Source organism: Lacerta agilis, chromosome 1, assembly GCF_009819535.1.
Source record: "Lacerta agilis isolate rLacAgi1 chromosome 1, rLacAgi1.pri, whole genome shotgun sequence".
Lineage (NCBI taxonomy): Eukaryota > Metazoa > Chordata > Lepidosauria > Squamata > Lacertidae > Lacerta > Lacerta agilis.
This window is the reverse complement of record NC_046312.1, coordinates 6,046,048-6,068,892: the sequence shown is the minus strand read 5'-3', so window position 1 is coordinate 6,068,892 and position 22,845 is coordinate 6,046,048. Positions and strand designations below refer to the sequence as shown.

Sequence of the window (22,845 nt, the reverse complement as noted above, 5' to 3'; positions counted from 1 at the left end):
TCAGGTATCCTGGGCCGAGGCCCTTTACTGTTTAGTATTATATTCTAATGGATTGTTGAATATCGCTTTATTGCTAAAGTCATTGTGACTTTTTCTGTACTGAATCGGATCACTATTTAGATGTATGAACTTTGCTGCCTATTTCGTTGTTTCCTCGGCTTGTAAACCGCCTTGGTATAGTAATATAGGAAGGCGGGATACAAATTAAAAGAGAAATGAAATTTTTAAATGTTTAATGTTTTATTATGTTTTTATATATGTTGGAAGCCACCCGGAGTGGGTGGAGGAACCCGGGCAGATGGGTGGGGTACAAATAGTATTAATAATAATAATCATAATGGAATAGGACGTCCCTATTTTCATGGGAGAAATGTTGGAGGGTATGGTCTTTTTAATATTCTTACATTATGGGATGAGGCGGCTCCTTATGTTTGGTTGAAGCTTGAGCAATGCTGAAACTCGCAAAGCAATTTGTGTGCCCCTTCCCCACTCTGCATTCTGAGCTCACCCCAGGACTGTGGAAATTTGTATGTTTGTGTTTTCAGGGCTTCAAAAGAGCTTACCCAAGTGTTTCCGCTGCTCTTAAAATGTTACGGCTGCCTTCACCGTTTATGACTCCCCATCAGCTTGTTTCTAAGCATTTAAATATCTTTCTTTTCTACAATCCTCCTCCAGGTTCCCTTTTCACAATATGTATATACTTCTTCTTCTTCTCCCCCCCCCCCCCGCCTCCCAAGTTGCATGGATGGAGTTGTAACTACTCTGCCTTCCCCCCTTTCATTATCGTCACCCCTTCCGGCTCGAAAGCAAAACAGAATACAAAACACCAAGTTGTGTTAAAAAATTATAGGACTTGTAAATTGGGTGGGGAGGGGGGGGAAACACGTCTGTTATTTTCTGCCCTATTGGCAATTTCCTATTTTAACCAATTGGAGGGCGTATAATTACACCCGCCCCCCTCTCAAGACCCCGCTTGATTGCCGCTCATTAAACGCCAGCGTTAGAAGAGGGAGCCGTGGAAAGGCAGCACTCTTAACTCATTACCTGGAAATAAAAAAGGCATTTTTGAAATTTAGTTGTGGATAGTACTTAAAATTATATTGAGGTGCGACTGGAAAAATATTTTCCCAAATTGCACGCCGTAATAGCTATAATACTTTCAAACGCACAGGGAGTTTAAATTCCCCCCCTCCCCGGTGCAAATGTTGTTCTTCAAATTACTTTTTGTGTTTCGCTTGAGTGGGGAGGGGAGGGGCATGTTCCCCCAGCTAGCTCGCTTGGGCCCCACTGACGGGAAAATATAGACTGTACATGAAAACGCATTAAGCGCATAAGAAGGGCATGCTGGATCAATGGCCCGTCTCGTCCAGCGGCCTGTTCTTGCAGTTGCTGCCCACATGCCTGCGGGAAACCGGCAAGCAGGACATGAGCATGAGAGCACCCTCTCTCCTCCTGTGGCCTCCAGCAACTGGGATTCAGAAGCATGACCACATCTGACTGCGGAGGCAGCAGGTTAAGGAAGGCTAAGGAATAGCCTGCTTCTTGGAAGAAAAGCAATGACAAACCTAGACAGCATCTTAAAAAGCAGAGACATCACCTTGCCGACAAAGGTCCGTATAGTTAAAGCTATGGTTTTCCCAGTAGTAATGTATGGAAGTGAGAGCTGGACCATAAAGAAGGCTGATCGCCAAAGAATTGATGCTTTTTAATTCTGGTGCTGGAGGAGACTCTTGAGAGTCCCATGGACTGCAAGAAGATCAAACCTATCCATTCTCAAAGAAATCAGCCCTGAGTGCTCACTAGAAGGGCAGATCCTGAAGTTGAGGCTCCAGTACTTTGGCCACCTCATGAGAAGAGAAGACTCCCTGGAAAAGACCCTGATGTTGGGAAAGATGGAGGGCACAAGGAGAAGGGGACGACAGAGGATGAGATGGTTGGACAGTGTTCTCGAAGCGACTGGCATGAGTTTGGCCAAACTGCGAGAGGCAGTGAAGGATAGGCGTGTCTGGCGTGCTCTGGTCCATTGGGTCACGAAGAGTCGGACACGACTGAACGACTGAACAACAACAACAACAAGGAATAGCCAAAGGTGACCAGTTTGGTCACCTTGGTTCTGAGAATCTCAACTCTGGCATTTCCACCTTGACGTTAGCCGAAGTTTGCTTTGTAGAATTATTGGCCAGCTTGCTCCTTCCAGAGTCTCAGACAAAGATGTGCTCTTCCAAGCTCACCTTCCCAGCATGTTTGCACTTCTCAATGACATCTAGGTAAAAGGTAAAGGACCCCTAGACCAGGGGTCAGCAAACTTTTTCAGCCATGGGCCGGTCCACTGTCCATCAGACCTTGGGGGGGCGGGCGGGCGGTGACTATATTTTGAAAAAAATATATGAACGAATTCCTATGCCCCACAAATAACCCAGAGATGCATTTTAAATAAAAGCACACATTCTAGTCATGTAAAAACACCAGGCAGGCCCCACAAATAACCCAGAGATGCATTTTCAATAAAAGGACACATTCTACTCATGTAAAAACACGCTGATTCCCAGACCGTCCGCGGGCTGCATTTAGGCGGCGATTGGGCCATATCCGGCCCCCGGGCCTTACTTTGGGGACCCCTGCCCTAGACGGTTAAGTCCAGTCAAAGGCAACTATGGGGTTGCGGAGCTCATCTCGCTTTCAGGCCAAGGGAGCCGGCCTTTGTCCACAGACAGCTTTCCTGGTCATGTGGTCAGCAGGACTAAACTGCTTCTGGCGCAACAGGACACTGTGACGGAAGCCAGAGCGCATGGAAATGCCGTTTACCTTCCTGCTGCAGCAGTACCTATTTATCTACTTGCACTGGCGTGTTTTCGAACTGCTATGTTGGCAGGAGCTGGGACAGAGCAACGGGAGCTCACCCTATTTATCTATTTATCTACTTGCACTGGCGTGTTTTCGAACTGCTATGTTGGCAGGAGCTGGGACAGAGCAACGGGAGCTCACCCCGTCGCGGGGATTTGAACTGCCAACCTTCTGATCGGCAAGCCCAAGAGGCTCAGGGGTTTAGACCACAGCGCCACCCGCGTCCATTCAACGGCATCTACACTGGCTTGGTCATGACCACAGAGTGGAAGATGGGAGGATCCCCAAGAATGTGCTCTACGGAGAGCTGGCTTCCAGTGCCAGGCCTCTCCCCAGAGCAATGCTGAGCTACAAAGATGTCTGCAAAAAGACTGACATGGGAGAGACATGTTTTGTTGCAGCTGGGGCAGATGAAGGCTGGCAACATCAACCCTGCTGTGTAGGAATCTCTTGCAGACCACCGCAGTGGCTGGAGACTGTTAGGTTGTGCATCCATAGCAGTGACCAGAGGAGGAATGACCGCTGGGAGGAGCAGAGAGAAGAAACACCATGGTGTATCTGCAGCAGCACAACCAGACGCCTTCATCCGCCCCAGCTGCAACAAAACATGTCTCTCCCATATCAGTCTTTACAGCCACAGCAGGCGCTGCAACCTTCCAACCATTTGACTTCACCTCCAAAGGCGCATTCCTCCATTGTCTTCTGAGAAAGATGGATGCCAACCATTTGTTCTTTCCAGAGTGCAACGTATCACACCAAGTCAGACCGTTGCCTCTGAAGATGGTTCAGAAACTTCAGCTGCTGCAGAATTCAGCAGCCAGGTTGCTCACCAGAACAAGACGGTTTGAGCATATTACACCGAACCTGGTCCGACTGCACTGGCTAACAATTTGTTTCCGGACCAGGTTTTTTTGGGGGGGTGCAGTATTGGGTTGTTGTTCTTATTTTTATTAGGTGTTGGCTCAAGCAGAGTGGAGCTGAAGCCCAAGATACCTGGAGGGGGTTAGATTGGAGTAAACTGGTTTAAAAGGAGGCAGCGCACACGGGAAATGACCCCACGCCATCTTTGCAGGACCTGATGTGATCCCCCTCCAAGTTTCAGCACTGGGCACCGAACTGAGACTGCTCACAATAGCACCCCAAAATGGTACCGCAGCAAACGGCTTTGAAGAGTAGCCTGGTGGCAGCAAGTTCTGGCTTCTCTCAGTCTTGATCCTGGAAATCGTTGACTTTCCGCAGATGGAGATATTGAACAAAAACATGTGGATAGAACAGAACCCCAGAATGGAGAACTCTGGTGCAGCGATGGTTGTATGACTGAGTTTAAAGGAACCATCCACAACTTTCCTCCGTTAGTATTGATGTTCGTGGCCGAGTAAAGGGACATCTATAACAGCATTAGAACTTTATTTTTAAAAGTAAGTGTGTGTGTGTGTGTACAACCATAGGAAGTTTTGAAGTATTCTTCTGATGCGATATGCAGACATACGATGATGCCAAACGCTTCTTGCTTGCCATTCTGAAATCTTTCACAAATGGACTAAATCCCCTCTCTTTTTCCCCGCAGAATGATTTGTAATACTGGTGAGCAAAACAGGAACGCTGGCACTTAAGATTCAGAGGTATCAGAGAGGTATGTTTGGAATCCACATCACAGCTCGCAAAAAATGGCAGCTGTACAGCCAGTGCCTTCCTTCTCCGGTGTCCACGGAAAGCTTTGTGCCTCTGCCATGGCCAGCGAAGAGAGCAATGCAAGGGAACAAAGCAGGCATTTCCCCAGAATGCTTTGGGAAAGCTTGGCATGACTCTCCCTCGCTCCTTTATCACAATAATACTGAGCTCGTATGTATTCACATACCCCCCCCCCAAAAAAAACCTACAGCGCTATAAATCAGGCAGTACTTATTGGGCCTGGAGACATTCAAAAAGGTTTGCAGGAAGATCCTTGCGGCTTGAAGTGTTAAGTGCAGGCCTGAGAAAAAAAAAAGACCTTTTGTAAGATGCACAAAAAAATACAGGCCAGTGATCTCCATGGGGGCTGTTTGGTCCCAATAGGATGACGTGCGTCTTTGCCACGACCAACTGCCCTCATGTGCGTACGCTGTGACTCAAAATGTCTGGGAGAGATCATCAGGGGGTTTGGGCTGGGTGTTCATCAGTATGCGGATGATACCCAGCTCTATCTCTCTTTCAAATCAGAACCAGTGAAGGCCGTGAAGGTCCTGTGTGAGTGCCTGGAGGCGGTTGGAGGATGGATGGCGGCTAACAGATTGAGGTTGAATCCTGACAAGACAGAAGTACTGTTTTTGGGGGATAGGGGGCGGGTGGGTGTGGGGGACTCCCTGGTCCTGAATGGGGTAACTGTGCCCCTGAAGGACCAGGTGCGCAGCCTGGGAGTCATTTTGGACTCACAGCTGTCCATGGAGGCGCAGGTTCATTCTGTGTCCAGGGCGGCTGTCTACCAGCTCCATCTGGTACGCAGGCTGAGACCCTACCTGCCCGCAGACTGTCTCACCAGAGTGGTACATCCTCTAGTTATCTCCCGCTTGGACTACTGCAATGCGCTCTATGTGGGGCTACCTTTGAAGGTGACCCGGAAACTGCAATTAATCCAGAATGCGGCAGCTAGACTGGTGACTGGGAGGGGCTGCCGGGACCACATAACACCGGTCCTGAGAGATCTGCATTGGCTCCCAGTACATTTCCGAGCACAATTCAAAGTGTTGGTGCTGACCTTTAAAGCCCTAAACGGCCTCGGTCCTGTATACCTGAAGGAGCGTCTCCAGCCCCATCATTCAGCTCGGACACTGAGATCCAGCGCCGAGAGCCTTCTGGTGGTTCCCTCACTGCGAGAAGCAAAACTACAGGGAACCAGGCAGAGGGCCTTCTCGGTAGTGGCGTCCGCCCTGTGGAACACCCTCCCATCAGAGGTCAAAGAGATAAACAACTACCTGACATTTAGAAAATTCCTGAAGGCAGCCCTGTTTAGGGAAGTTTTTAAACTGTGATATTTTAAAATGTATTTTAATGTTTGGTGGAAGCCGCCCAGAGTGGCTGGGGAGACCCAGCCAGATGGGCGGGGTACAAATAATAAATTATTATTACCGGTATATTATTATTTGTATTTTACCCGGCCTCAAGGCATGCAGGAAATCACAGGTATGCCCTGTCCCAGCTGCCCTGTCCCTCATCTCATTTGCACTACAGAATGGAGATGGGATCTAGTTTTAAACCAGAGGGAGTGAGAGATGATCAAGAGATGCTCCTTGGCATACTAAATCTGCCTTGCTGCCAACTCTTTATAAAGATGCACATGTACCCCCAAATTAGGAAACTTCCCTAAAGTATTCCCAACAGATATTTTTTGTTTAAAGCAGAAACAGAACAGTTCCATACCACTTCTGAGAAAGGGAAGGAGTTAAAACTTTGCCTGTGAATGTATGGGTTATATTAAGCACATTGGATTTGGCTCAGAGTTTGTGTAAACATGATTCTAGAGTTAAGAAAATGAAGCTTGCATGTTGTCTTGCTACATTCTGAACATGGTCTTATGAATGGGGGAAAGAGGCCCTGTTAACATTTTAATGGGGCTTTTAGATCTCATCGGAACTAAGTCAAAGTGTAGTCAGGTGTATTCCGTTAGGAGCAATGTGGAAATTGTGAGGAGATACTACACAGATTTGAGTCAGTTACTGGAGGGTTCAGCTCCGCTCTCCATCTCTACACACTGCTAACATGTGTGTCATGATTCTTTTAGCACCAACGTAACAAGCACAAGTCATCTGTGCAAAGCTTTCCCCATCATGGCATCTGCAATGAAGGGAAAAGGTTCAGCGGCTGAACATCAGTGCATCAAGCCGCTGTCAAAGGTTCAGGAACTCTTCATGGGATGTAATTCATGGGTACAGTCAAATGCAACATTCCTTATTTCCCTAAAGTGGGTTGTTGATCTTTGGCTGCCATGCTGCTCTCCTGCAGCCATATTGTTATCTTAATGTAGTTTTGCTGTCTGCTGGCTCTCGGCCAGCAGCACACGAGTTCAGTCTCCATATGAGACAAACTCAGACTTTGTTATGTATTTATTAAGTAAAGCCTGCCTTTCAGGGATCAAACCGTGAACTGAAACGTGAGTAAACTTTTTGTTACTTGACTCAGAAAGACTCTTGTGTCTTTATTCTTTTGAGAGGGGTTAAAGGGGACACCAGGAAATAATCTTAATTAAGAGATTCAAGAAAATCTGCAAACTGGCTTCCAGCTATATTGAGGGGAATTTTCTCTGCTATATCACTTGCTAGTGTGAGTGAAGGAAGGATAATACTTATCCAAAATATCATTTCCTACTGTCTTTAACATTCCCACACCCTTCCAGGGGGGGAAAGAGGATGGGGCAACCTCATGAGCTGTCACCTGCCCCAGGTACACGAAGCCTCATCACTATGTTTTATGAGGATCATGCTGCAGAGATGTGCACAAGCCCATGAGCAGAAGGAAAAGAAGGCAGCAAGACGTGGGCCGCTGGTGGCTACTGGGACCAAAGAAAGGCATGTTCAGCTGAACAGAGATGCCTGACGTAGAACAAGAGCTCTGCCTCAGGAACATCATTTAACTCTGCAGGGGGAAGACGATTCCTGATGCTTTCCCAACTCTCTCAGAGCAGATCATCATGCAGTTTCCTCATGCAAAACTTTACATCTGTGGCGGGTGTCATTTTGAGAGAGCACAAAGCGGTTTTAAGGAACGCCCATCTACAAAAAGTGTCGATTCCCTCCCCTCCACAGGGTTAACCGTAAGGTGTTAGGTTGCAGCGTGGGCAAAGGAATCCACTTTGGGTGTTCTGAAATACAAGTCATTCTTTTTGAACCAGTGCTGAAAATGTATTTATTTGTTTTTATTTAATTAATTCATTCAGAAGACAGCAAGTCAGAAAAACTGGCCACGTGGTGTTCCGATGAACAGGCAATAGGAAGTGCTTTTGCAGAATCTTAATTTTTGGAGGCTGTTTATTTTACACGGAAGAAGAAAAGAGGACAAATGGAAAGGCCCAGTTTAAGTTACACCTGGACATTTTTCTACCGAGAGCTCTCTCTCTCTCCCCCCCTCCCCAATCCGGCCCCCATCCCACCCTCAGAAGAAGCCACCACTGTGTTCTCTAGCAAGCCAAGTCCCAGCAGATACTTGGGTTTTGCTTCTTCTGTGCTCTCAGCTGAAGTGGCGGCCAAGGCGAGCAGATCTGTAGTCAAGGCGGAGCTGTACAAAGGAATGGAGGATGTTCTTGTCCAGAATAGCAAGCTGCTCTCCTGAGCAGACCTGCTTCAAGTTATCCGGAGCTACGACAAGGAGGTTGCAAAGGGAGTGGAGCGTGTCAAAAAGCTGCAGTACCAGTGCAATCTGTAGCAATTGGGGGGGGGGGGCGGAAGCAAAGCAAGGTCAATTTAAATATCAAACGGTGCTTTTCAGATTCACCACAGGCCTAGAGATTATAGTGGTATCTCAGTTTTCAAACGCCTCCGTAGTTGAACGTTTCAGAACTCGAACACCAAAATCCTGGAAGTAAATGCCTTGGTTTTTGAATGTGCTTCAAAAGTCAAACAGGAAACGCAGCTTCCGTTTTGAGTTTTCCGTATTGAGGCTTCCATTTTGAGGCTTCCGCTTTCAGTTTTCGGTTTCTGAACGTTTCGGAACTCAAACGGACTTCTGGAATGGATTACATTCGAAAACCGAGGTACCACTGTATTAGCAAAACATTATTTGCATAATGCACCCCAACGCACAGACATTTTTCTCACCTTTGTTCATGAACGCAACAAACCTTGGAGACCGATAGTTTGAATATTCCCATTTTACAAACAGGTAAATCCTGTTTTAACATTAGGCCACCCAATCAAATACAAGGACAAGGTGCTGCATCTCAAATTGAATCGGTCGTGCCTATTGGCCACATACCTTGAACTCTTTGGCACATTTCCTGTATTCGGCCACATCGCAGATTGCCAACATGCCCCCCATGCAGCTGTAGGAATATTGTTGCAGGTGCTCATAGATGAGTCGGTGGAAGCGAACTCCAAACTCCGTCAGAACACCGTCCACGTTCTTGCCATCCATAGAATTCCTGATCTTTTCCACTTGCTTTCTGACATAGATGCAGACTTTGGCACAGGCCTGAAAAGTAAGCAGGAAAGTTAGGAGGAGAAAAAGGAAAGGGCTCTCTGTCAGGCTTGACAGCCACTCGGGGTGGACATTGTGTGTGGGGTGGGGTGGGGTTTCTGAATTGACGTCTGGAGAAAGGTGACACCTCACATATTGCGTTCATACAACATTTTTCAATTGAATAAAGAACGGATACCTCTCAGCTGCCCTCTTGGAAGAAAATGAGTTCCATACTTTTAGATGGCACTCCTGGGATGTGGAACTCCCAGTAACTGCAACAAAATACAGGTTGCATTCTTGTGCCCACTTATCTGAGAGTAAACCCCATTTAACTCAATTCACTCATAAGGAAATATGTCTAGAATGGCTTATCACTATATTACACTTGTTTAAAGTAAAAAAAATATTGGTGATGTGGCAATTATTTGAAGTGACTAATGTACAAGACGCGGGTGGTGCTGTGGTCTAAACCACAGAGCCTAGGGCATGCCGACCAGAAGGTCGGCGGTTCAGATGCCCATGATGGGGTGAGCTCCCGTTGTTCGGTCCAAGTTCCTGCCCACCTAGCAGTTCGAAAGCACATCAAGTGCAAGTAGATAAGCGGCTTAGTCATGCTGGCCACATGACCCGGAAGCTGTATGTGGACAAACGCCGGCTCCCTCGGCCAGTAAAGCGAGATGAGTGCCGCAACCACAGAGGTAAAAGGTAAAAGGTAAAGGGACCCCTGACCATCAGGTCCAGTCGTGTCCGACTCTGGGGTTGCGGCGCTCATGTCACTCTATAGGCCAAGGGAGCCAGCATTTGTCCGCAGACAGCTTCCGGGTCATGTGTCCAGCATGACAAAGCTGCTTCTGGCGAACCAGAGCACCGCACGGAAACGCCGTTTATCTTCCGGCTGGAGCGGTCCCTATTTATCTACTCGCACTTTGACGTGCTTTCGAACTGCTAGGTGGGCAGGAGCTAGGACCGAGCAACGTGGCAGGGATTCGAACGTGGCAGTGAATCCCTCACGCCGTGGCAGGGATTCGAACCGCCGACCTTCTGATCAGCAAGCCCTAGACTCTGTGGTTTAACCCACAGCGCCACCTGGGTCCCAGGGGTACCTTTACCTTTACCTAATGCACAAGAATCATACTTGAGATTTAATCATTTTTTCCAGTCTGTCTGACAAGTATTTCTGTGTAACCCAGAGGTTTGTTTGCATGCAGAGAGATGCTGATGCAACAAAAGGTTCACTATATCTGTTTCATACCTCTTATTTTAAAAAGCATTCAGATATCCCAGTGGAGGTAGCTGAAAGTAAATCCCACTGATGTTACTCAAATGGTAATATTAAGTAAACCGCAGTAGTGGTCTTGATGTGCACTCATCTCTCTCTCTCACACACACACTTCAGATAAATAAATAGAATAACAGAATTGTAGAATGGTAAGGGACACTAAGGGTCATCTAGTCCAACCCCCTGCAATGCAGGAATATCAACTGAAGCCTCCCAGACAGATGGCCATTCATCTCTGCTTAGTAACCTCCAAGGAAGGAGAGTCCACCGCCTCCCGAGGGAGACCATTCCACTGTCAAACAGCTCTCGTCACATAGTTCTTCCTGATGTCTAGTCAGAATCTCTCATAACTTGAATCCATGTGCTACAATTATCCCAATACTTTGGCTGCTACCAAAGTCAGTCGACGTTCTGGAGTTATACTGTCCTTATATTATGTTAACGCATGAGAAGGCCTTCAAATGCGGTCGCAAAAGGTGCACTGCTATTAAAACAAGCTCCCTGGCAATTTAGGCATCATTCATTTTGAGCATTTTGTGCAACATTTGGATTTCTTCTTACATTGCGGCTCTGTTGGTGGCAACCACAGAGATCTAGGAGCCTGAAGAGCACAGTGAGGAATGTATTCATTTTTACTCTATGCCTTTTGAACGTGGCACACTTCAGCTGGGGTGCTGGGAGCTACTCCGCAGGGTGGGAGGGTGGGTTTGGCTGCTGGTGCGGTATAAATGCTAAATCGCAGTAGTAAATACAGCGTGGCTTAGTACATAAGAGGATACAGCCTTATTGCAGGGGGCTGGGCTAAACTATCTGCAAGCCTCACCCTGCTCTATGCTTCCACATTCTTATGATTTCTATGCAGCACAACAGGACACCAATGACTAAAAACGCTGAGCATTTAGGAACCACTATTGTTCTCGCCCAGGCTGAAATCGCACAATGGAAATGCATCAGAATTCCTAGAAGAGTGAAGAAAATTTGACTATTAAGTGAGGCGCACGTGTGATAAAATGCATATGCTGAGCGCAGTCAGCAGGGAAGAACGCCAGCGGCAGTCCAATTACTTGCCGTGTCACTTGTCATTGACTAATCTATATATAGTTACTCACATTAGTGTACTGAATCAGAACATTGTTCTCATCTTCTGGTTTGAAATCGGTCTTCCTTTGTTCCGCCGCCAAGATGTGCTTCATCTGCCCAATCATGCAATTCAGCGTCCTTCAAAGTTAAAATACCAGGTGGCTGTTTTAAAGTTAGCATTTTGAGCCCCACAAAGCCCAAGCCAACAGGATCCCTTTCTCAAAGCATCCGCTAACTTGTGGGTGAAGTGTGCCGTCGCAGGCCTACTCCCCTGGGCTTCCAGAAATGGTGGGCCGCTAAACAGCAGCAGAGGCAATTTAAAACTTCACTATTAAAATTAGAGATGAATACGCACATTATTTATATAACACCATCTCAATACACGGCACTTCACAAAAAAAAGTAGCATGGCTGTCCCTTCCTCCAAGGGACTTGCAATCAGAACTAGACCAGGGGTCCCCAAACTAAGGCCTGCTGACCAGATAAGGCCCCGAGGGACTTGTTTATCTGGCCCGCGGTGACCCCTGCCGCCCGCTCTTACTGCCGCTGTGCTGCGCGGCTGCCCACTTCCAGGTCGGAGGAGCAGTGGAAATAGCTTGCGCACATGCACAAGCGTTATTTCCGGTGCACATCCAAGTCGAAGGAGGCCCGTGCACATGCGCACAAGCTATTTCCGGTGCTCCTCCGACCCAGAAGTGCACCGGAAATAGTGTGTGCACACGCGTATGGGTGCATGCTCCCCTGCCCTCCGCGCAATCGGCGCTGGAGACACTGGCCTGAGTGTAAGCGGTAAGTTTGCTGACCCCTGTACTAGACACTGGGATGGAGGGATGGCTAGAAACATGTCCACAATTCCCCCCACCGCTAAATTTTCATTATTTGCCAGAGTAATGAACTGTCCCAATCTACAAACAGCTGATGCAAAAGGGGAAACTGAGTGATGGTTCAGAAAGGTGATGAAACCTTCGCTTGCCTGTCAATGCCCATGTCCAGCTTCACCTCCATTTGTTCTGTGACGTCCTTTTTCTTCTGAAGACATTCGGAGAGCTTGGGAGAAGAGCTGTGATAAATGGAGGGAGGGGAAGTCGTTAGCTACCATTCTCTGCCACACGCACATCAACTCCAAGCACCCTCGATCCCAGGGCACTTGAATCTGCAAGGGTTTCCCAGTTCGTCCACCCTGTCATTTTCGCCTCTCGTGAAAGAGGCCTGCTAGTCGCAGTTATGTGTGGAACAAGCTACGTGAGAGGGAGAACCTGACCGTGCAGCTGTTGTGGGTGCAGTGTGGAGGCAAGTATGGAAAAGTATTACATATGCAGAAGAATATCCAAAGAGTCCAGCTGGATCAGATAAAAGGGAGCCCACCTAGTCTAGCCCCTCTTTCTTGCAGTGACCAACCAGGTGTCTATGGGAAGCCCAGCAGAAGACCCGAGGGCCACAGGCCTCTCCTATTGCTGTTCCCCAGTGACTGTCATTCAGAGTTAGCCCACAGATATCATGTCTAATAGTTACTGATACCTTTTTATCACTCATGTAATGCCATTCTTGGGCACCGTTATCCAGCAGAATACTGAAAATCTCAGTTTGCAAGTTAACTAACTTAATTTGGAAAAAATGCAAATGAAGGTGTAAGGTTCGCGTGAAGGTGCTTCACGAGTAACGGAGCAGGAGCCCAAACAGTCTTATTGCAGTTTTATTGTGCAAACTATTTACAGTGCAGAGCTACAAAAAGCATGTCTATCTCAGTCGCTGGCAGAATCCGGGAGTGGCCCCTTCCGGCTTCTCCCCCAGCATAATAACTTCAGCACCCCAAGTCTCCTCCTACCTTCCCTGCGTTTCACTCCTCTGCACAACTGGGGTGCTGGAAATTGCGTCAGGGCTCTCTGTATGCTAACAGACCCTCCGTTCCTCTCAGTGGACCAGGTGGCAGTTCCCCGACAGAAGGTTTTTAAACCTCCAGAGGATTACATGGAAACATGTGATCTCTCAGAAGTCAGTCTGGGGGCTTTCAGTAGGTCAGGGTGCAAGAAATCCCACAGTGTCTGCCTCTGTGTCCTCCTTCAGAAGTCCCAGAACCCTCTATTTCTTTTCTTCAAACCCATTTCCAATGCTTCCTTCTTCAGCCTCTGCCAAGCAACTTAAATATGTGCGATAAATCAGGCCTTGCGTGTAAATGGGCATGATAACCACATGGCAAAAACATGGAGATTATTAATGGAAAATCTAGGCTGCAGAAAGAGCAACCAAACTACTGACTCCTACTGCATCTTTTCCCTGCTGGAGATTGTGGACTGCTTGTTCTGGAGCTTTTATGTGGCCCCAGACAGATGATTCTGGCATAACACTTTTTGCCTCTATGAAGGAACATTTATGAGTCAGAATGCAAACACTACATGCTTCTTGGCTTGAAGACACAACAGGTAACCTACCTGACCAATGGCATCAGATGATCATTGAACTGCTTGTCAAAGAGGTGAAAAATGGTATTAGCCTGGTTCACGACATCCAGGAAGTAAAGATTTGCAGTCTTGGCATCTGGAGAAGGAATTCCTAGAGGCCAGCAAATAATGAAACCGGTAAAAACTTTTGAATGAGTCTAAGGAAACAATCCACCCAACAAGCACCAGGAATCCTGAGAACCAGTTAGCAGAATCGCCAGCGATAACAAGGACACTGACTTTAAGCTGGATGAAGGTTAAGTGTTTGATATTTTCATTTCTTTAAAAGCTGAAAATGAGACTAGTCCGATCTATTTCATCAGCGTTGCTCCTAAATTATATACATATCAGCAATTCTAAGAATGGTGTTTACATTACATTTTGTTTGTTTGCTTACGATGTTTGGTTTGGAGCCTAAACCGCTAGGGCAAGTTACATCACAATGCTGCAGCCTCAGATTAATGAACTTTTAAGTCGTTTCCAAAAATGTATAGTTTCAAAGAAGGGTCACATATTTTAGCTACGTTACAGTGCAATATTTAATGGGAATAAAGGCAGTGTTGCACCTACCAGCCAACCCAATTTCCAGAGCATAATCAATGTGCTCGATGCATAAGAACTCCACGAGCAAAGAGAAAATTCTGAAGGCGTTTTTCGGCAGATCTGACGGGTCAGAAAGCTTTAAAAGTGGAAAGTGCTTGTTAGGACCTTTCTGGCACAGAGATGTGAAGAATTATATGCAAAGTATTTTAAACACAGACAACTCTGCACGGATTCATGCAAAGACCAACCAAAACTACTTAATTACGAAGAGTTGGAGCAACTTGCAAGTGACAAGTTTTTGTTAGCCATCCTAAGGACTAGGGCTGGGCGATATCTGGTTTTCAACATCCTGATATCTCACCAGCTAAACCTGCCTGTGTCTGAAATATGGATGGAGCTATACAGAGCCACAGACTGACTTCACGGTTTTTCCCGCATCGTGATTTTTGCCAGCGCCTGATCTTGTGATTTGCTGCCCCCTGCAGGAGGCAGGGAGAGCTGAGCCAGCAGAGTTAACAGGAGCTGCGGGAATCGAGAGAAGCATTGGCCGGCTCCACGTCTCTTCCCACACTGATTTTTGCATAGCGTACACACATATCATGATTTGCGATATACTGCCAGGTCAAAAATTATGGTATCACGATATGGACCTCAAACCCTTTTGGGCGATATATCGCCCAACCCTACTAAGGACCCCTACCTTTATTTCCTGAAAAGGAAGTTCTGAAAAAGAAGGGTTGGCGTACTGAGGGCCACTCCCTTCTAAGCAACATGCCAATTGTGGATGGGGCCAGTAGCAAGCAGAGCAATGAATGGAAAACGTTGCCCTTGTATAGTGCAATAGGTTTTTTGCACATGTCTCTCTCTATTCCCCTTTCAGACAAGCAAGAGGCGTGATCAGAGTTCGAGGACACATTCCAGTCAGATAAAAACGCTGAAGGAAGGTGTGTAGAAAGTCTGGGTGAGGGGAGGGCTCCATGGGCCAGATAGAGAGATGCCTGGGAGGCTGCATTCTGCCCTGGGCCCAGGGTTCCCCACTCCTGTGCATCCGCCTTGTGGGCCCCTTGCAGCTCCTTGCATCTTTCACAAAACAACCCTTCCTACTGCTCCTCTTGCTCTTCTTGCCCTCTCTCCAGACTCCAGTGCTATCGTCCCCGTCCCCCCCCCCCCAACAACTTCTGAAAATGCTACTGGAAGCTGGGTGAAAAGGAGGAGAGCAACCAAACACGGAAGTGAGCTTGGCAATCTGGACTGAAGGCACATCTATTATACCATGGGAAGGTGGGGCGGGAAAAACACTATCGTACTGCAAAAGGGAATCCAGAAGAGGAAACTACGGTCTTGCAGCTCCCGTCAATTTCACTCTAGTCCCAACAGCAAAACTGTATTAATAAATATACTTAGAGATGCCTGAAAGTCAAGAGCGAGGGTTGAAACAAAACAAACAAACAAAATTCCTTCCAGTAGCAACTTAGAGACCAACTAAATTTGTTCTTGGTATGAGCTTTTGTGTGCATATCTGAAGAAGTGTGCATGCACGCGAAAGCTCATACCAAGAACAAACTTAGTTGGTCTCTAAGGTGCTACTGGAAGAAATTTTTTTATTTTTTATTTTGTTTCGACTACGGCAGACCAACACGGCTACCTACCTGTAAAGAGAGAGGGTGTTATTGAATCTCTGCTGGAACAGCATTCTGAAGCATGTCACCAGCAGCATTAAATTTATTATTATTATTATTAATTATTATTATTGTTATTTATTACATTTAAATACCACCCAATACCCATAGGTAAATGCCCAGCTACTAGCTGAAGCCCCTCCAGATTATCTCAGGGACTGAGCTGGGATATAGGGGCTCAGGAAGAAACACTTATCTCATGCATCTATATGCCACTTTCCTACTGAAAAAGGTTTTCAAAAATAGCATAAGAACTAAGATAATTTTTTTAAAAAAAACTATCAGGAGGTTTAAAAACAGCAAACACACTCAGAAAACGTTTGTGTGCACACAGCAACACCCACAGTGTATTCTGATAAACCATTAGATAGCGTAAAATAATTCTATTAATAAGTGTACACACCCTGTGGCACCTTTCAAAGGCTTGCTTAGTTTCTTGCAAAAGGTTAACCACCACATCCTGGGACAGGAAAGTTTCGCCGTGGGTGTCAATACTGGGGCCCAATGGCAGGTTTGTCCGCTGCCGTATTCGCTCTTTGAATTCTTGAATGCTAGAAAGAGACGCACCAAGCAGGAACCATTTATCCAAAGTGAAGTCTGGTTATGCAAACCGGGGTTAACTCATCGGCCACATGAAGAACAATGCTAGACATTTTAAATACAGAATGCAAATTCCTCGGATTTTTGAAGGAAAAACAACCAATGCCACAACATCAATACGAAAGAATTGGAGACAGGCAACTCATATGAAGAAAGTTAAAACTGGTATAGCAGAGCAAAGCCTGCCTGTGGGATGCAGAACCATTTATTTTGCCCTGCTATCATCTCTGGCACAAGAGGTTTTGCAGTGTTTCAAAACCAGCAAAGCCCGTTGGACCAGGAATAATAATAGGGCAAAAGGTATGCATGTGTCCACCACAGGGAATGCCTTCTCCCACACGCTGCCTCCAACACTATGGTTACCAGACGTCCCCGTTTCCTGGGGACAGTCCCTGGATTTACATATCTGTCCCTGGACAAAATCCGTCGCCGGAATGTCCCCGGATTTCATTTAACGTCCCCGGATTTAGATTTTAAGTGTTGTAGATTTATTAGTAGGGAATGAATGTTGCGTGATTGGTCCAACGGCACAAGACACAACATATGTGGACTTCCAGCAAGGCAAAATGGCGGGCGCCATGGCAGCGAGAAGCTCCTGAAGCCAGCCAGAGCCAACTGCGCTACCAGGCTGGCTCCGGGCTGCTGAGACTGCCACTGCCGAGGGGGAACTGGGGATGCCCAGTGCATCAACTGGGGAAACCACTGACCCCCCACGACCCAAATCAAGCTGGGAGCGAGAGCGCCTGGCCACCCAGCCGGCTGCCCAGCAGCACTCCGGGGCTAGTAAAAACCCCAGAGCTGACGTACGGAGGAGGAGGAGAGGAGAGGGAGAAGGGAGAGAGAGAAAGAGGAAGGAGAAAAAAGAGGGGAGCCCCGACCTTGCCACGCCGCCACTGCCACTTAGAAAAGGTAGGAGAGCACCGGGAGGGCAAGGACACATGGCTGAGCCCAGGCCCGACCTGAGCCTACTCCACGGCGGCTAGCGCTCCAAGAAAGCAGGCCGGGACCCAGAGGAAGGCCACGCGACAGAGAAGACCACAGAAGAGGAGGTATTACTTTTAAATAAATAAACATTTTTAAAAATAGCTTTTTTTCTCTTTTCAAAAAAAAAGTGTGGCCGGATTCTTTGAAAAAAACCTGGTAACCTTATCCAACACTCTCTTAAAAGCTACTGCTTATGCCAAGTTAGCACAGCCAGGAAACAGAGAGGTGGTCTTGGTGGTTATTAGCTACAGCAAGGAAACAACTTTCTGCTGGAGGATCACTATGGGCTGGACAAAATCCTTCTAGCATCCACATGCAACGCATATATTGTAAACCTATGGGGGTATACATGGTATACAGCTGGCAATTTCTCCTGCTAACCTAGCAGTTTGAAAGCACACCAGTGCGAGTAGATAAATAGGTACCGCTGTGGCAGGAAGGTAAACTGTGTTGCCGTGTGCTCTGGTTTCCGTCACGGTGTTACGTTTATTTCACACAACAAACATCCCTGCAAAGTTTTTAGCTTGGTTTTGTGACTGCATTATTAAGACATGCAAGCAACCACTGCAGCAGATAGCAAACAAAATTATAAATGTGTGCATACCAGTATCTTAAACAAAAGACTTGTCCTTAATGTGGATTTGAGAATACTGCAAACTTAAAATCAACAAAGGAAGAAGCACAGTAAACAAGACTGGAAGCCAAACCTTACCCTCCACTTCCAATGGCTCTCTTCTGGTGGTTTTTCGACTCATAATAGCGCTGCAAAATCATGGAGCTCCTGCTTCTCAAATAACCAATTTCCACCTCGATGTAATTCTCCAAGTAGGAAACGAAGATGGATTTGATAAGCTTAGACAAGAAAGTCTGCTTATCAGTGCCCAAGTTAAACTCCATCAATTTGCTTGAAAGATTAGTAGTCCTTTATGTTAAGGAAGGGAGAGAGGGGAGGGAGCAAGAAGGAAAGAAGGAATGCATTAGCAGGAGGTAACATTCAGGTATAAAGTATTTGCAGTGTTCACTAAGGGATTGGAGTGAGGGGTCTGGGCACAGCAAACGCTACAGCACTGCCAAAGCTAAGCAAGTGTGGACCTGGTCAGTTCACTGGACTGGAGACTGCTGGACATGCCCTGCTTTTAAGAACAGTATGTAAGTTTAACACGCCATTTTATTACAGATTCAGGTAGGTAGCCGTGTTGATCTGACACAGTCGAATTAAATTTTAAAAAATTCCAGTAGCGCCTTAGAGACCAACTAAGTCTTGGTATGAGCTTTCGTGTGCATGCACACTTCTTCAGATACTGAAGAAGTCACCAGACCCTTACATATAGTGAGAGGGTAGGAGATGGGTGATTGGCTCAATGGGTATGGTAAACCTGTTGACGACTGTTAATGACTTGTCTCATTACATATGCTAAAGCTATTTTTGGTCATCTGCATACGATCCTTTGCTTTTTCCTGTAGGCCTAATTGCAGTCGTTAACAGGTTTACCATACCCAAACCATGGAGCCTAGGGCTTGCCGATCAGAAGGTCGATCAGAAGGTCGGCAGTCCCCACGACGGGGTGTGCTCTGTTCCTGCTCCTGCCAACCGAGCAGTTGGAAAGCACATCAAAGTGCAAGTAGATAAATAGGTACCACTTCGGCAGGAAGGTAAACAGCGTTTCCGTGCGCTGCTCTGGTTCACCAGAAGCAGCTTTGTCATGCTGGCCACATGCCCCGGAAGCTGTACACCGGCTCCCTCGGTCAGTAAAGCAAGATGAGTGCCGCAACCCCAGAGTCGTCCGCGACTGGACCTAATGGTCAGGGGTCCCTTTACCTTTACCTAAGGTGCTACTGGGCAATTTTTTTACTTTTTAAATTCATTTTATTACAGTTCCGTTTGAGAATGTCAACCCCAACCCTTCCCGGATGATTTTCACTTTACTGGAAGAGGGACAGCTTACTTAGTCTACTAACTTGGCTCTTCATAACCTGTTATCATAGAATCATAGAAATGTAGAGTTGGAAGAAACTCCAATGGTCATCTTGCCCAACCTCCTGCAATGCAGGAAATAGTGCTACTCTCCCTGTTTATTCAGCGTGAAGGCATCCACCTTCACACAATGCAACCCCCCATCCCAGTCACCCTTCTGCCACTCCTCCTGCACCACCAATCAAAGCTCCTGCTGCCCTGAGTACAAATAGTACTGAATATATACTTGGATCAAATATTCACCTGGGGCCACCAGTAACAGTCACTGTTCTTTGACGCGTTTCTTGTGATGCCAGAAAGCCCTGGCTATAGGCCCTCTCTGAACACCACAGAAGCAGAAGCCTGCTCCCCGGTCCTGAATTTCTCCTTTCGTATTACAGCAAATTTAGGCATGGGTGCACATGTAGGAAGGCACAGAGGTCAGCAGGCACACATTATAAGCACACACTGTTTTTTAAAAAGAAGAAAGAGCCCTCAGTTCTGGAAGGAAATAGCATCTATGGACAGAATATCCACAAAGTGCTGGAGAAGGACAAATAAATGAAGAGTGGCAGGGAGGGGGAAACCGGCACAACTTGCCCGTGCCCACTTTTAAAATTTGTGACATACAGCACCAACCTTGTATACAGTTCATAGAGGCTCTGAAGATACTGCTCTGCGTCAGACTTCTTGTGCTCTTCCAGCTGATCTTTTATATAACTCTGTGAAATGAAGACCGGCACTGCTAGTTCTCAATCTTTCTTAGAGGGGCATGCAACCTGAACGCATCCATGTATAATAATCCAGTCTTGAGAAACTTCCCATCCAAGTCAATGGATAATGATAATGATAATAATAATGTATTATTTATACCCCACCCATCTGACTGGGTTTCCCCAGGCACTCTGGATGGCTTCCAGCAAATTATTAAAATACAACGGAAGTTCTCAAAAAAGCAAAGTTTCCAGCATAATCAACGGCAACATTACACTGCCTCCATTTACCCCTCTGTCATTTCGAAACACCACACACTGCCATTTCTGCATTGTTCAGATCTTGCCTTTTCACTGTAACCTAACTACCACTATTCTGGCTCTTTTTCAATATGTTGGAGAGAGTGGGAGTGGAGATGTGGCTATCCCGATCCCCTTTCTATCATTTCCCCTTGAGCCACCCACCTCCCCATTATAGAATGGGTGCCAAAGTACTTGGATGCGGTATTAAGCATAGATATACACAATGCCAGCACAGGCACCAGGGGCCCGGCCTGCTCACATATTGTTCCTCCATCCCTTCACCACACTCAGGGATGCAGTCAGGTGGAAAATCCCTGGTCCCAGAGGGGAAACAACACAGTTCATAAAGAGCGGAGGATGGGCAACAGGCAAGGGACAGAAGGAGCCGCTCTGTGGAATATGATGCACACTTGGCTGTTGCTTGAGGTGCCATCCCATTCTCAGCAGCAAAACGTCCCACAATCCTTTCCTTTTTCATGCCCATAAAGATTCTGTGTGGTTGGCTATTACTATTTTCAGTGCACATAGGGGAATCTGAGGCCATGTTTTTGTGACTTGCCCATTAAGGCCCATAACACCAACCTCATAACACGGGTCCTAGGAGACCAGCATTGGCTCCCAGTACGTTTCCAAGCACAATTCATAGTGTTGGTCCTGACCTTTAAAGCTCTAAACGGCCTCGGCCCAGTATACCTGAAGGAGCGTCTCCACCCCCATCGTTCTGCCCGGACACTGAGGTCCAGCTCCAAGGGCCTTCTGGCGGTTCCCTCACTGTGAGAAGTGAAGTTGCAGGGAACCAGGCAGAGGGCCTTCTCGGTAGTGGCGCCTGCCCTGTGGAACGCCCTCCCATCGGATGTCAGGGAAATAAGCAACTATCTTACTTTTAAAAGACATCTGAAGGCAGCCCTGTTTAGGGAAGTTTTTTTTTTTTTTTTTTTATAAGAATTTATTGGCATTTTTCCAAACAACATATACCCTCACCCACACCCACAAATACAAAACAAATATGACAAATACAAACGGTATCAAGATTCTTATAGCATCTTTCTAAAAAGAAAAATTTCTTTTTCCATATCTTGACCATTGACTTCCCCTGCCTTTTCACCTTCGATTTTATATCCTTAATCTATTTTATAACCATTTCTCCTGAAAAAAAAAAAAAAAAAAAAAAATTGGTTCAATTATATATTTACATCAAATTATCTTTTCAACACCTTACTAGTAAATACATCACCATAATAATACCTCATCCTAGTTCTTCTTAATTCAATCTTATCAATTTCTTAACTTAATCTAAGTCTTAATCTTGCTCCTCGCATCAAATCTAATTCTTCTATCCTTAAGATTACTGCTAATAACATAAAAACTTGAAATATCTCCTTTCATATACAAATAAAAATATAACAGAATATTGTTGACAGTATTCACCCTCCACTTTCGATTTGCCGTGTTAGACTACTTTAAATTTTGTTTAAGACTTCACCCCACACCCCCTCTGTCCATTATTCTTCTCCTGGTGGCATCGGCACTGAACATCCGTGTAACTTCTCTCTCCCAACGTCCACAGATCCAGGCACAGTCCATGTCTCTTCTTGCCACGAGTTCAGAGGTGTCCATCTCATCATCTCCCTGCTTCTTCGGTTCTTTGTAACGTTCCTTTTCTTCTTGTAAATACCTTAATTCTCTGTCCCTGGCCCCCGAGCTCACACCCCGGGGACTGGATATAACAAATCTTAACGTCGCCTTGGGGCTGCCACCCCCAAAAAGCGAATTTCTTCTCCGAAGTTGCTCACTCAGTTCTCTCCATCTTTCCATCCACTCTCTCAGCTCATTAGCAAGACATTCTTCATAAGTGTCAAAAGTTTTAAAAGCCTCCTCTGTGGGCAATTGGTTCCCTTTCAGATCCCCACACAAGACTTTGACTTTTCTATAAACAAGTTCCACCTTCAAGGCAGTGAGTCTCTGTTCATCTGTTAGTCCAGAGTTCAATACCAGTTCAAGGACAAAACCCAGCATACTGGCAGAGGAGGAGGAAGTGGGTGTTGTATTTCTGCTCTCCTCTTTGTTCAACGCCATTTTTCTGTGCTGAAGCGCAAACACCGCAACTTTAAATGGAGATATTTTCCTCTAGTTAACTGCCCGAAAAAAGAGTTTGCCAGTCTCATGTGTCAATTTTAGCTACATTGAAACCAGTTCTGTAGCAGTAAACCCTCATTTGGTTACATTCTTCGGCTCGAAGGGAGGGAGGCAGGCTACCTTTCCCCTTCCCCCCGGATCGTTC

The 22,845-nt window shown here is 46.4% G+C and overlaps 1 protein-coding gene across 1 annotated transcript in view; it reads right to left on the bottom strand.

Annotated features, from left to right (window-relative positions):
- Positions 1-7,708: 7,708 nt before the first annotated feature.
- The window catches only part of EXOC5 (exocyst complex component 5), a 35,647-nt gene continuing 20,510 nt past the window's right edge, over positions 7,709-22,845 (bottom strand). Inside the window, exons 10-18 of the mRNA XM_033168618.1 lie at positions 20,188-20,270; positions 18,307-18,516; positions 16,414-16,561; positions 14,359-14,467; positions 13,780-13,900; positions 12,324-12,410; positions 11,380-11,488; positions 8,788-9,003; positions 7,709-8,232 (exon numbers count right to left, since the gene is read on the bottom strand). Coding sequence (XP_033024509.1) covers positions 8,044-8,232; positions 8,788-9,003; positions 11,380-11,488; positions 12,324-12,410; positions 13,780-13,900; positions 14,359-14,467; positions 16,414-16,561; positions 18,307-18,516; positions 20,188-20,270 — 1,272 coding nt within the window. The 3' untranslated portion in view covers positions 7,709-8,043. The remainder of the gene's footprint in view (positions 8,233-8,787; positions 9,004-11,379; positions 11,489-12,323; positions 12,411-13,779; positions 13,901-14,358; positions 14,468-16,413; positions 16,562-18,306; positions 18,517-20,187; positions 20,271-22,845) is intronic.